Source organism: Gymnoscopelus braueri (assembly GCF_963280865.1).
Source record: "Gymnoscopelus braueri genome assembly, chromosome: 1".
NCBI lineage: Eukaryota > Metazoa > Chordata > Actinopteri > Myctophiformes > Myctophidae > Gymnoscopelus > Gymnoscopelus braueri.
In genome coordinates this window covers 22,304,198-22,319,754 of record NC_137603.1, presented here as the reverse complement: position 1 = coordinate 22,319,754, position 15,557 = coordinate 22,304,198, and the positions used below count along the sequence as shown (strand labels likewise).

Genomic DNA, 15,557 nt, shown 5'->3' with positions numbered 1-15,557 from the left:
AACAAGTGAAATTGGAAGTGATGAAACAGAGAAAATGAGCAGATTAACTCTTCGATTAACTGTCACAACCCTAATCGAGTGTAACCATGAGGAAAGATTCTTTTTTAATCCCTTCTTAAGCCTCAGTTATACTTAGTTGCTCGCTGGTTGTTGCATGCCATATATAGCAGATATACAAGCTCACAGCGCATCACGTGCGTGACACGTTGTGAGCTTGTAGATCTGCTATTTTACTGAGCAACGACACTGGCACGCAACTAAGTATAACCGAGGCTTCAAGGTCTTCACATAGAGGCCTTCATGAGGATGATGATCTTCATTTTGTTCTCGGACTGTTCACTGGGGAGATTCACTCTGGATGCTGCAGCTGTACTCTTTGTGTTTCAGATGTAAATTTAGATTAGGAATATTTTAGGGTATTCACAAATAAATAAATTCATTAATTAAAAGACTGTGTTTATTTTCGCAGTGATTTTCCAATGAGATTCACCCGACAGGCCGACTCGCAAATAGACAAAACACATACGGTAGATAACCCCAAGGGTTATTTGCTCCGAATACATGTGCGCACACACACGCAGACACACACAAACGCACGCACGCACACAGAGTACGATTGTGCCGAACGTCCACAAAATAAGATCTAGGTTATGATAGTTCTTATATCCACATCATCTGTCGTTTCACTCAAGACGTTGAATCCTCTGGCATCGTTCATTATCATCTTCTACCAAATCACACTAATCACTGAAGTAACTGCAAGACAAGCTGAACTGTCTGGGATATTATGTGAAGAACGATTTACGATCAGTTAAGTGAAAAACAATTGGAATCAGATAAAACTATAAATAATAGCCTGAGGGTTTATTTGGCTGTGATCAGTTCAAAGAGAACGGATGAACACAGAAGAATAATAAACCACCAGTCAGTCAGTCCAGTGAATCATAACAGATTTACATGGCAGACGTAGTTTCATTCAAGACTAGAGAACTGAAAACAATCAGACATCCAGAAGTGAAAGAAGCGGTTTGAGTCGACAGCTCGCCTCAGACCAGTTTCGTATGTCGATACCGGTTTCTCACGTTTACTGGTAACGGCTCCAAGACAGAACTGATGATTCAGCGTTTGCCTGCTTGTACTGTAGCTTGTTAAGTCTGGTGTGTGTGTGTCACTCGCCGAAAATAGCTGATCTACAAGCTCACACCGTGGCGCATCGGGACGCGCTGTGAGCTTGCAGATCGCTTATTTCTAGTTCAGTCAGGACAGGAGATCCTCTGTAGATGACTGAGAAGGGGGTCTTCCCTAGTTGTGTCGGGGGGGACTAGGCAATGAAGTCATGTAAAGAAATGTCACAAAATGGCTAAAGTCTGATTTATGGTGTGTTGCTTACCAGAAATCATGTATTTTCAATTGGGGGGGAAAAAAAAATCACTTTTTCCAGTTGGCAAATACAGTACGTTATTTCAGTTTCAAAGGCGTCCCACGACAGTGTGTCGCCGAAGCATTAACCAGACTTTAGCAAGGACTGTATATTCACAAGATTTGTTGCCAGTTAGCGTTCAACAGCAAGGGGCTGAAAACCTTTTTCCTTACCTTATGATAACAATATGATCATATATGAATACTCAACATAGTGCTATGTTTGTTTATGTTCTTGGAAGGAAACTATGCTAAAACCTTTAGTTTTTTATTTGACACTTTCCTCTAGTGAACATACAGTACAGAGGAACCAGCGCCTCTCACAGTAAAAAGTTCTTCTCAATAGTGGTAGTGGTGGTGGAGTGCTCAGATCTTTTACTTAAGTAAAAATAGCAATATCCCAATATAGAAAAACAAATTTCGAATAGCCGAGTATAAAACAGGCCTTAAGTGGTTAATGTATGTATATTTGTATTAATAATCTAAATCATAAAAGTAACTAGTAACTAAAGCTTTCAAATAATTGTAGAGGAGTAAAAGGTACAATACTTGCCTCTGATATGTACGTATATGAGTATAAGTATTGGGAAAATGGACATACTCAAGTAAAGCAAAAGTACAGCAAAATTGCATTGAGGTACAGTACTTGAGTAAATGCACTTAGTTACTTTCCACCACTGGGAGGGCTTCACTAGTAGGAACACTAGGTATAATTCCCTGGTAAAGGTCCATTAGTAATGCGTGACAGTAAAGATTACTCATAATCAAATGAGCAATGAGAGGGGAAACTCACATTAATCTCACTCTAGCTGAGGTAGACGCAGATATCAACCCCTGTTAGCCCTAAATGAAAACACCCCAGTCAAACGCCAACGGTCAAAGTAATGTCACACTAATGAGAGAGGAGCCGCTCGACCTTTTCTCATTTTGACTCATGAGGCACGAACGCTGTCAAATCTGCACATGATGAGTGAATTAATGTGACTCCTGGCTCTCGTTTCTTTTAATTTCCCAGAATTTACTCCGAGCGACCAGATCCAAGGCCTACTGCGAACCGTTAGCGTCACGTCTCGATTATGCGAGGGACGCATTAAAAAAAGAAGACATATTGAAAAGCTTCCCGTAATGCGAAACAGAAGTGTAATAGATGGACAGAAGGACGTACGGTACCGTAAACATGTCTACTGTCGGAATGGAAAACGGGTGATTATCATAACCCTCGATGACACGTTCAAGAATATTTCCCTGACCACGAGCACAAAAGAAAAACAAAAAAAAAATCTGGTGGACCGGGGCTGACTGATTGTCCAATCCAGTGGATGACAAGTACGCGCCTCAGATGGAAAACGCACCCGTGCAAAGTGGACGAGGCAAGAGAACAAAATAAAGACAAGAATCAGATTTGGGCTGATGTCAAACACATGCACTTTTCCACTTGGCATGGCCGTGTTAATGACGTACGCGCGTCTTCACGAGGCCCTGGGTACGGCACAAAATGTGAGGCGTTCACTGGCTGGTGTGATCTGTTTGAGCAATGCGCTTCACTGGTCACACACCGTCCACAGTGTATGGAAACAGTCTAGTGAAACGTTCCACGCTTGCTATTAAGTGGAGAGGGTTTTTACTCTTTTTGAAATCTAACTCAAATCTTTTATCAGTCCTGCATTCCCTCTGTTCCTTCCTTTTTTCTTTTAACCCATTCAATCCGGGAACACGTCTCTGTCATTTTAGATTTCTTTGGCTATTTAAAAAATTAAAAATAGCAGATCTACAAGCTCATACAAGCTTGTAGATCTGCTATTTTTGAAGAATCGTGAAAATGTGTGCAAATCTTTGAATATATATATTTTTAAACATTTGTAAAATATTTTGTTTCAGGGACCCCACCCAGAAGCAAATATTTGAGTTACTTAACGTTTGCTTTAAAATATATATTCAAAGATTTGCACAAAATGTCACGATAAAAAAAAAATGGCTAAAAATAGCTAAAATAAATGTATATCTGCTATTTTTGAATAGCCAAAGAAATCTAAAAATGACACAGATTCTTTCCCGGTCTAAACAGGTTAAGTTTTGACGATTGAGGACTGAGCGAGCGAGCGAGCGAGGAAGGCTCAGCTAGTCTGTTTCACAGAGTCACTCATCTCTGTGAATCATCGCTGGATTTCCCATTTGTGATTATAAGTGATTCAAGAGACGGCCCGCCTTTGATGCGGGCCACAGATCTCACCAGATGACCACAGGACCCGCTTTTAGTGGAGAAAACATTTAATCACTGGCCACCCGGGGGGGAGAGCTCAGCTAAAAAGACAAAAAAAAAAAGTGCTGCAAATGTTGCAAGGTCCCACGCCAAGGACATAGCCGTTCTACAATGCTCACAATGCACGAGCTCGTAGATCTATTTCCAGCACCGTCGAATGACAAAGTATAAATGAGGCTTGAGTGTGTCTGAGCAGCAGCACAGAGCTTCATGTTGTCTGGTCCTTTTCACCTGTATTTCACTCACACTCATGCTTTTTTCACACTTACACTAGTAGTGCCATCCCGTTGGTTCACTTACATCGTTTGATCTAAGTGCTCGCACAGAGGCTATTCCACAAGAAAAAAAAATACATTATGACTGAAACATGGAACAACAACACTTGACTCATCTGGACAGTTTTCTGAAAAAAAAATATCGTTTAGCCCCGACAGGACAGCAGCAAAACAAAACAGTATTTTCCGTGGCTTTAAAATGCAGTTTTCAGCACGGGTTCCGATAATATGACAAAGCGCAGTGTGGGTTGCTACACTAGGCCAGGGTGACTCAGTAACAGCTTGAAGTAAAACAACAACAACCGTGTGCAAGGACATACAGACACATACACAAATCAACATGCAATAAGCTCTAGGCTCCATTTAACGAATGCGTTATAAAAACACTTTGCCCTTCGTAAAGCCTTCACTTGCGTGCCGTGACAAATCTGACTAGTGAAGGTTTTCAATCATCCAGTCATTCAGCAAAACTTCTGAGGTTGCGACAAAACACAAATCAGGATGGTGTGTTAACACAGTGTAGCAGAGTGACTCAGAGCCACTGCCTGAAGACCATAAGCCTGATATAGTATGCCCCCCAAGCCAATGGGGGGGATTCCCTCTTAGGCTAGCGGTTGATGTTTGGCTTGTGCCTTCCCACGCGAGGAGACCCGCGTTTGAATCTCAGGCATTTCAACAGCACCGTTCACCGCCTGGAGGGCGTTGTACAGTATGGACGGCCACATTCAATTTCACATTCAAAAGTGGGTAAGCAACACAGGACCACAAAACTTTTTTAGAGATCTACCAAACTCTATATAATATGTATGTAAGGATTCACTCAACTCACGATACGATTCGAATCACGATGCTAGGTTCACGATTTTTCATTATTTTTTAAACACAACATTTGTTTCCAGACAAATGACCGAAAAATCTTTTTTATTATAATTTCTCTTACACAAATCCAGTATTTTAAATCAATTTCTCTTACAAAGATCCTGTATTTTCTTCCTTTTTTCAGCTTTTTGTGTCACGATTCATTTCTTATTAAATCGATATAAATTGTCACCAGTTTTAATCGATTTTAAATCGATTTACGATAAATCGTTACATGCCTTTCCCTTTCCCTGAACCAGAGTCAACATGCAGCTCTCATCAGCGCAGAGGGACTTCCAGGCTTTCCTCTGGTCCTGCCCCAACGCCTGGAAGCGGGGCGAGGGCTGCAGAACACAACGCAACGCTGGAGCGCGCTCCAGCATCAGGCCTTGGGCCGCCGTCAAGGCCTCTGCACTACACTCTCTAAAGATGGATGTAAACCGTACGGAAAGACGACACACAGAGCCTGTTTCCACATGTTTGTCGGCGGGGTGGGTTTTGGGGCTGTATATGTTTGCCATGGTCTTTAATGAGTGGCAGCCTTTGGTCGTCGGAGGAGGAGGAGGACTGCGTTTTTCCTAAGTGGTGTTATTTTTCCTGCTGTTCAATGAGGGGTTCTGTGTCGTTAATCTGCCATGCCTGAGTAGTGGCAGCGTGCGGCCTTGGTCTGGCACCGGTCATTCACTCATACTTACTCACACTCACACACACACACACACACTGTAAGTACGTTATGAATACAAGTGTGAGCAAATATGCATGCCCCTGAATGATTTATTTATCTCAACTTGACTAGGGCAGAAACTTCACTTGACTGTACGAAAGTAAGAAATGGTGTAAAATTGTGTAAATGTGATAATTGGTGGTGGTTTGAATCTGTATATTAGTTTAAATTAATACTTTGGCAACACTGAATGAATATTAACTTTTACCGTTTTAGAGGAAAGAGCAGGGGTCAATGTGATGGACATTCTCGTCAAAATGGTATTTCCGACCATGGACATACACAATGAGCGGTCAATAATATTACCATAAACACATAGACCTAGCCGTGAAAGGAAACTAGTGGACGCCTAATGTGACAGTGTGTTTTACAATGTGCTACGCATTTTTTTAATGATAGTATTTCTACATGAATTAAATCAGCGTCCTACAGTAGCCTACTTATTCTGAAGAAAACCTGGAGACTGGCAAGTCTATTCACTGTATACTAGCTGTATACATGCATGCATGCAGCATGGTCTAAGTCATTAGAGTTCTCAAATTCTGCCCAAAACCCGACCCGACGTTTTCGGGCCGGGCCGGGCCCAAAATCTTGAGCAAAAATCTTTGTGACAAAAATCACTCCATCAAACATGTCTTATCTAGACACTGCTATGAGGGTTAATCAAACTAATCAATATAATCGTTTATAAAAAAATATATATTGATAATAATTTAATAAAATAACATACGACACCATTGTGCTAAACGTAGAAAATAGGGCTTAAATGTTAAATGCATTCCTTGATATATCTATAAAAATATATATATACTAGTCCATACCCGTGGGGGGATATGCGCACATGATCTGGCAACCCGGGAGGCAGTTCGTCCCATAGCTTGCGGGGCCATCCCACAGCTGGGCAGCCGTAACCATGGCGACATTCTTTTACTTAAAAACGCTAATAAACAGCTTTGGTGAAATCGGAAAACGGGCTTCGCTGTTCCGTGCCCATGGTAATGGTCAATGGCTGTGTGCAAATTCAGATCAATTGCTCCAGCCACTGAGGAGAACCGGGCAGAACAAATGTTGGCCTCACCACCTCACCACCTCACCACTACTACAGAGCTTTGTAGAATTATAGTAGGATATGAAAAAGTGCTACTTGATTATTCGACTATTCAAAAAAAAAATCGACAGAATAATCTCTAAGAAGATAATGGATCTCTGCAGCCCTACACTGCTATGAGGAAGGCCTGGCGTGCTGAGCTATATTGGTAAATAGTTTGTACAGATTGATATGGACCCAGAGCGAGCAGGCCAGTGACAGCTGTGCTACTTTCAGAAGCCTCAGAAACAGACCCTGATTAGCTTGTGCTTTAAATTTAGACCTGGGTGTGTGGGCGCTTGTGCTTGTGTGTGTGTGTGTATAGATATATATATATATATATATATATATATATATATATATATATATATATATATATTTTTTTTTTTAATTATTAGGTGCTGTATATATAGGCAGGGTGTAGGTATGTGTACGCACACATGATGAGTAGACATGCTGTATGTTGTTGTTTATGGAGCAAAGCATGGTAACATGTCTTAGGCGTGTGTGGCGTTTACTATGTGGGTTATATCTGTTTTAATGCAATTAGACAGGCACACTTGCATGCTCACACACACAAGCACACACGTACAGAGACACAGACACGCATACACACACACACACAGATTAAGATAAATAGATAGACAGACAGACATTTTTCGATGAGTAATTAGTAATATTTCACCTTTGTTTTTGTGTAGGTGTATGTACTGTACGTGTGTGCCTCTGTGAGTGTGTGCATCAGTGCATGTGTGTGTGCGTGCGTCATGGAGTGTGTGAGCAGCAGGTCACTGCCACATTGCCATGCTCATGGTGTGAGGCAGCTGTGTGCATGGACAGGGGAGCACACACAAAACATGGAAGCTATGTCGCACTCGCACACACACACACACACACACACACACACACACACACACACACACACACACACACACACACACACACACACACACACACACACACACACACACACACACACACACACACACACACACACACACACACACACACACACACACACACACACACACACACAATGTGTAGTGACACAGACAGGGTAAACAGTGGGCCTGTCATCAGCTGATTAATTAGTTCAACACACCACCAGTCTATAACCAGCCTAGCTCCCTGCTGGACAACTCAACCACACAACTAATAGTACATCTTTCTAAACGTCATTTTCTTCAAACACATTACTCCCTATTTTGGGCATGTCGTTATAGGAGAAGATTCTCAAAAATAGCCTCGGGCCTGCATGAACATGTTCAAAATTATATTATTGAGGACGACGTCAACAATAAAAGATTACCCGCACATTATCATCTTGCACGGATGAACATGACATGAATAAGTTGAATATAGCAACGCTTCGGTCGTATAGACCTTCCATGCCTGAGGAAGGTCTAGAACTCTTTTTCATGTAGGTGCGCGAAAGCTTTTTACAAGAATTGTTTGTTGGATGGAAACTTTGTATGTGCAAAACCGTTACTTTTCAAGAAACCTGTGTTTCAATGGATCCAATGTAGTGATTATTAAGTCACAAGCTCTTGTTAATACTTTTCATTGGTTCAATATTTACAAACCCTGCAGACACACCACTTTCACTTAAAAATACAAATCAAAAATAGCAAAAATGGCCGATCAACTATTGATGCTAGTTGTTACTGTTGTGACACGGTTAACTGCATTTGTGTATGTTATTTGAATGTGTGAGGTCCCAGTTACAGGCCAGTTGTAGAATGTAGCGGATGTTTTGGAATGTTTTTTACGAGCAGTGACCAGTTCCAACTGGTCTCCTCTCCTCTGAACTGTGCTTTAGAAGAGAGCTGAACACAACATGGCTGTGTCTCAAACAACCTCCATATCCTTGTTGTCGGGTGGAAACCTCATATCTCCATATTTTAAACTTTTTGTGTTTTTTCGTAAATTAACCCCTTACTTGATCATCCTACAGCATCAAAAGTAGCAGATATTTTTTTATTTGAATCCTGAAAAGTAACATATGGAGGTTTCCACCCGACAGAGACGATATAGTGCATTGTGTTTACATTGTACGGACTCAGGAAGGTGATGTAATATGAATTTATTGATAGTTATATTCTTTATAAAGCTATCGACAAGATAGCTATGTCTATTCATTTCTTAATGCCTTTGTTGCTCATATACTAATATGTTGCCATGGCCGTGTAATAATTGAGGTGCGGTTCGATACCTGCCAGGACCATGTGCTGCATGTCTTATACTCTACCATACACAGTGCTTAAAGTAACCTTTTATGTATAACAGTGCAGCTTTAACCATGCATAACAGATGACCAAATTGGGCATTTGAATGACAAACTCACGATGACATAATAATTATCAAACAAAATAATCTACATTTATTCTGGATTATTTTTGATTAACTGTATATTGTCTGTCTATTTCTACGTAAGCAACGTCCTTATCTCTGAGATGCCAAGTGTGTGTGTGTGTGCGTGTGTGTGTCTCAGCTGAGTGACCCTGTGGTGGGATTGGATCTTGAATTTGTCTGTCCATCTGTCTGTCGGTCTGTCTTCTCACCTCCCATGACCTCTTCCCCAATCGCACGCACACACGCGCGCGCACACACACACACACACAGTCCTCAGTTGGTCTTCAAGCATACAAAGACGTGTGCTATCACACAAAATATGCTACAGTGTGTGTGTGTGTGTACACACATACACTCTCCAGTATGCTCTGGTGTACGTCACAGGGCCATCTGCTAGCTAACCACAGCAGTTTTCTCCAAAGTGACGTTTGTACTCTCTCATGGTGCACACACCCCCCCCCCCCCCCCACACACACACACACCCACACCCACACACACACACACACACGCACACACACGCACACAAATGTGAAGGTGATTCAAGAAGAGATTAACTGCTTTCAACCTGCTCACTCTATTTTGGGCACATCATTACAGGTAAAAATGTCCAAAAATATAATAATTACAACGTTCAACATTTTTGACAATAAAGAAGCTAACAATACGCCACTGCAATTTTTGTATAATGGGGATGAACACGGCGTAAAAAATTAAAAATTGTTAGACAGATATAGGTGTGTAAATGTGCAAGCATTGACAAGTGGCACATCCCTAAATCTAACATACACCATTATTCATTTGATTAGCTGTAGCTGTGTTGCTTACTAGCACGCCATGTTTTTACCATTCTGTATTTTTTAACCTGAACTTGAAAACAAACTACAAAATCTGCTTTGGTATCATGCCCATTTAAACCAAAATGGTTAGTGGGGTGATAGGCCATCAATTACTAGCATTGTAGTTACTAGCATTGTAGTTACGACCAGTTTGTGACAAAAAAAAGAACACAAAAAAAAAGAAAATTCTGTGGAGAAAAGAAGAAAATCTAGAAAATCTACATGTGAAATGCAGTTGTTTATTATGTTTCTATTTATTTATATGGTTCTGAAACATTTTCATGTCAAGGACCCCCAAAATGTATATATATATATATTTGGTCGCAGACCCCCATCTCAAAATAGTTTGTGACAGGTACCCCCACAACATTTGTGTTGTTTGTTTCACAATTTTTTTTAACGTTTTGTCAAGATTTATGTGACGTGTTGTGAGCTTGTAGATCGGCTATTTTCAAATAGCCGTAGTATATAGAGTTAAAGTAGTTCAACTGATTGTGATGCTAAATATTAACACATTTTGCTGGGGACCCCCTGGAACCTCTTCGAGGACCCGTGGGGTAATTTGAGAACCAGTCATTTAGAATGTTGTACCTGATTACATTAGTCTGTCTATCTGTCTTTGTGTCTGTCACATCTGTCTGTATAGCCGGTGGTCTATTTAAGGATGTGCTCCATGTGACCTCCTAAAAACTCATGGGCTGGGTGAATCTGTGCGCTCGCTGCTACTTCAAAACATGGCCTACAGAGCCTGGCTGGCACAGAAAAAAAACACTATTTATAGCCACCGGCTCAAGGGGAGAGAGAGAGAGAGGGAGAGAGAGAGGGGGGGGGGGGGAGAGAGAGAGAGGGAGAGAGCTTGAAGTCCTGCGTTGAACCGTGTCACTCACAAACTTTTCTCACACTTTCTGCTTCATACTTGAGCTGTCTTAGAGATGGAGACGGCTACTTTTCACGATACATGTGTGTGTGTGTATGTGTGTGTATGTGTGTGTGTGTGCGGACACGCGTGCGTGCGTGCGTGCATGCGTGAAACAGAGCGAGATAGAGGGACACAGAAAGACTGTGTCGGCAAAGTATTTGTCTCACCCCCAGAGGACTGGGTTGGTGAGAAATGGGGATTACACTTTAAAATGTCAAAAATGGGTGGGAAATGTTCTTTTTGACCAGCTTTTAACCAATCACATTGCATTGGACAGGTCAGGGGGGAAATGTTAAAATATTTTAGCCTATCAAACCATTGGCCGGGTGCAACTTATAATTAAGTTTGGATAAATTTGGTAGGCTATCTGACCTGACAAATTATTTTCTGTTACTAAAGAGCTAGAGAGACAGGGAGAATCCCTGTTACTGAACAAACTCTATAGAAATCGGAACATAGAGCTTTTAACCTTTTAACAAATAACTTTTTTTTGTACAGAAACATATCACTTACCCCCTTTAATGTTTGTTAGCATGTGTTAGCGTGTGAGCGTGCATAAGTAGCCATTACACTACAGATGAACTCCAGCGGCCAGTCAGACTTTCACACATGACTTATTGACACTGGTGTTAATTAGGCTGACCCTTGCCAGCACACACCATCGCACCTCTCTGACAAGCCCTCACCAGGCTGTTTATTAACCTCCTGCCTTTTCCCCTGCTCATTTGAATACGCCACCGGCTCTGAATGACAGATGAGGAAGCACTCAATCAAAGTTTCAGTGCTAATTAAAGCTGCAAAAAAAAAGAAACTGTTATGTCCTACCTGGGATTCAAACCCACACATTTACCTTCAGGACAGTACAAGAAAAACGTACCCACACACCTCCAAAATACAGTCTCCAAATACGAAACCGACGTTTCTGTCAAAAGACCTTTAGCAGGGTAAGTTGGCTTACTTAACCTGATGAAGGTGTCTTGACAGAAATGTCGTTTTCCAATTAACCCATTAAGACCTGAGGCTGATTCTAAGAATGTTTTCTAAATCCTAACACTTTAAAAAAAAAAAAAAAAAAGTTCTTCCAGAAAAGATTTGAGTTACAAATGTTCGCTTTAAAAAATATACATTCAAAGATTTGCACTCATTTTCACAATTTTTCAAAAATAGCAGATCTACAAGCTCGGTGCCGCGCTACGAGCTTGTAGATCTGCTATTTTTTAATGGCCAAATAAATCTGAAATGACAGACGCGTTCCCGGTCTTAATGGGTTAAAAAACCTTTTGCATTTGAAGACAGTGTGCAGGAGTCTTTTCTTTGACATTGATGGGCCTTTGGTCTTCTGTAGGTGTGGAAAAGACTTTGACTCAATGTATTAATTCTTGTCAGCCAGTAGATGTCCTGCCCTGTGCTAGTTATATTGAATCCACACTCTATAGGACCACGGGACTTTTTTGTGTTATCATTTTAGCTTTTTGTGTTATCCTTTTAGCTCAAATGTATGACTGTACCCCGTGCTGTTTGCAGAGAGACAACGGTTATGGATGATGATAATAACAGAGAGAGAGAGAGAGAGAGAGAGAGAGAGAGAGAGAGATGTCATCTCCTAAAGTCAACAAGACCCCCTGAGCATCCTAATTACAGCTGGATAACACACACGCACACATGCACACATAGACACACACACGCGTCAGATGTAATTACCACGCCAACACACACCACTGTGTGTGTTGTTCTCCCCAAGTTCTGAGAAGCAACGATAAACAGCGGCTGTAATGTAATTAATCTCCACACTAGAAGCTCTGGCTTGTTTGTGATTACACAATCCTTCCATATGATACAGTGGGGGGGTTATCTATCAGTGATGCTATTGGTGTCACTGCGTCATCCAATACTAAAGTCACAGGACCCTGTCAATAAAAAAAGGGCCCTGCGTGCTTGCGTGTGTGTGTGCGTGTGTGTGTGTGTGTGTGTACTTATATTACTATACTTGTGAGGGCCAAATGTCCCCTCAAGTATAGCGTCATTTGCTGAATAGACATTGTGAGCACCATTTTCCTGCTTCTCACAAGATTGAAGAAGATTGTTTTAAATAGATTTTTAGAGTTAGGCTTGGGGTTTTTATAGGTTAGTTTTAGGGGTTCGTGTTGGATTTATGCCTGGTTTATACTTAGTTGTGTACAAGCTCACAACGTGTCGCAGAAATGTCCAATTAAAAGGCAAAAATGGCATTTATGAAATTGCCTAAAATGTTACTGTCCTCACAAGTGTAGAAATACAAATGTGTGTGTGTGTGTGTGTGTTTGTGTGTGCAGCAACTGTGTATGCAACTGTCTATTACAGTGACAGATGAAACCGTATCTATCGCCGTAATGATGAGGCATCTGCCCCTCCCCTGCCCTCCTCTCCCCCCCGCCCCGCCCGTCCAGGGCACAGCAACTGGCTGTGTGTATTGTTTTACATTGTCAAGATACTAAATTAGCACCGCGTGTCACGAGGGACGAATTTAATCTGACAGCCTTCCCCCCAATTGAGACCGAAAAATTTGATTTGATTGCGCGGGCGCGTGAGGACGAACGTGCAGGAGGACAAAGGGACAGGGAGAGAATAAATACATTGACGAGCATTATGAGAAGAGATAGAATAGGTTCTAAACACACAGTAAACTCGAGTGTTCATTAATGCACAATGTAACTCTGAGAGAGTACAAATGGAACGAGAATTGACCATTTGGTTCCATTTTTACACTATCAGACTTATCAGACTACTCAGGATTTTACCCTGTACTGTGTATTACGTATCTATATTCAACATATCCTGCATCTATGATGTTAATACAATTACCCTTTTTATAAACAACAACACACCAGAACCACATTTTTATACTAGAACGCAAAAACTACGACTTCTCAACCGACTGGTTGTCAGACAATTCCGTAAAAACATGCTAAATTTTGCAACGTTAGTCTGCATGCAGTGAAAAGAGGGACACCAGCAATCACTGCACCTGTGGAGGCTGGGACTGTTTAAAAAGCTTTGTCACACCAAGTCAGTACAAATGCGCTTACTTGGTGTGCCCGACTGGCACGATACAAGAAGAAAAACGCTATTTGACTCAAGGTGTTTCAGAGGTGTCTAAACTAAGCTGAAGAACCAGTAGAGAACGTCTATAGAACCATACGGAGGCTGAGCAGGTTCTCTGTACGACAGTGGTGCTGTATAGCACCTCAACCACCTTAAACAACCACTGAAGAACCGCTGAAGAACTACAATTGTATCTTTTCAACTACGAAGGTTAACCTTCCAGAACGTGAAACTTCCCAGAAACCATGAAGTTCTGTTTTTTCTACATTCCATTATAGCCAGAAGCACCCCTGAAGGGGTAAAGCAGTACGTCATAAAAAACTATTACAAAAAAGTGAAAGTTCTGAGTTCTGGAATGTATGGAAACAAGTACAAAACCTGTGAAATACGCTTCACAGCACGGTTTGCTATAAGTTGTGTGAAAGAGAAGAAACAGAGGAGAACAGAAGTCTCACCATCATCCAGTGTAATGTCCTGCAGGCCGATGGAGCGGAAGGTGGGCTCCCTGTCCTCCGGCTCCTGCTTGATGTTCAGCCTCTCTGCGTCCGCGGGGGGTCCGGGGAAGGGCCCCTGAAGCGGGTGAACCAGGGACCCCCCCGACGACGCCGCCGACGGAGACATGCCGGCCATGCCCGGGCTGCTGGCCTGGGAGGACGGCTGTCCCCTGCCGGGACCCCCCAGGGGGCTGCCGCAGGAGGTGGGCGAGGAGGAGGTGGTGGGAGACTGGTAGGGCAGAGAGTGGAGCTGAGGGGACGAGGGTCCAGAGTGGTGGGGCGACGAGGGGATCATCCGCGGGGGAGGAGGAGGAGGAGGAGGAGGAGGGGCACTGGAGGGCGTGGGACAGGAGGCGGAGCGCTGGCCCGCCGGGTGGTACCCCATGGCCCTCTGGAGCTGCGGCGAGGGCTGCTGCCCCACCAGGGGGTGTCCGCCGCCGCCGCCGGGCGAGCCCACCTGGGCCGGGTTGGGCGGGCAGTGGTAGCCCCCCCCCAGCGTGTGGAGGTGAGGGGAGGAGTGGGTCAGGGCGGAGGAGGGAGCCGACGAGGAGGAGGAGGAGGGGGAGGAGGAGTAGGCCATGGCGAGGCCCATGGCGGCGGGGTCCGGCTGAAACGACATCCTCTCGTAGCCCTGCGGAGGGAGGCTGGCCTGGCCGTTGAACGCCATGCTGTGGGCGTGTTGCATAGTGGGCTGGTAGGAGGGCCGGGGCGGGGCCGAGCCGGGCTGGAACGCCATGTGGCAGTCTGCGGAGAGGGAGCGTTGTTAGAGCCAAACCAAAACTAGAATTGACTAAACTTTCTCGTTAACTGAAGTAAATATCACGTCACATTGCGACACGTTGTGAGCTAGTAGATAATCGTTGTTTTTCTGTGCTTTTTGAATCTCGCCCCAGACACAATTACAATAATTACAATAAAAAACTAACACAATTATTATTATTTTTTATAATAAAATAACATTTAATTTAATTTAATTCTATAATATTTTATGATCAATGAAACATAATACTGTTGTTTAAGGAGACAGAGGGAGTAACAGAAAGAGGGCACGATTTGTGTTGGGACTCGGGAGAGTATGAGGGCAAGAGTGTTGTTGTTCTGTTTTTTTCTGTCATATATATTTTATTTGAACTCATTTGGAACATTTACCAAATTATCTGTCATTGTCTTTTCTTGTTTTATATTTTATAGCCGTTGGTTATACTTTGATGTGATTGTCATGTTACAAAAATGTCCAATAAAAAGAGTATAT

At 42.6% G+C, this 15,557-nt stretch overlaps 1 protein-coding gene across 2 annotated transcripts in view; it reads right to left on the bottom strand.

The window, feature by feature from the left end:
* The window catches only part of nfatc3a (nuclear factor of activated T cells 3a), a 142,587-nt gene that overhangs the window by 11,600 nt on the left and 115,430 nt on the right, over positions 1 to 15,557 (bottom strand). For both annotated transcript variants that reach the window (XR_013933091.1, XM_080427126.1), the window contains exon 10: positions 14,267 to 15,049. Coding sequence is in view for 1 of the 2 variants with exons in the window: in XM_080427126.1 (XP_080283252.1) it covers positions 14,267 to 15,049 (783 nt within the window). In the remaining variant the exon portion in view is untranslated. The remainder of the gene's footprint in view (positions 1 to 14,266; positions 15,050 to 15,557) is intronic.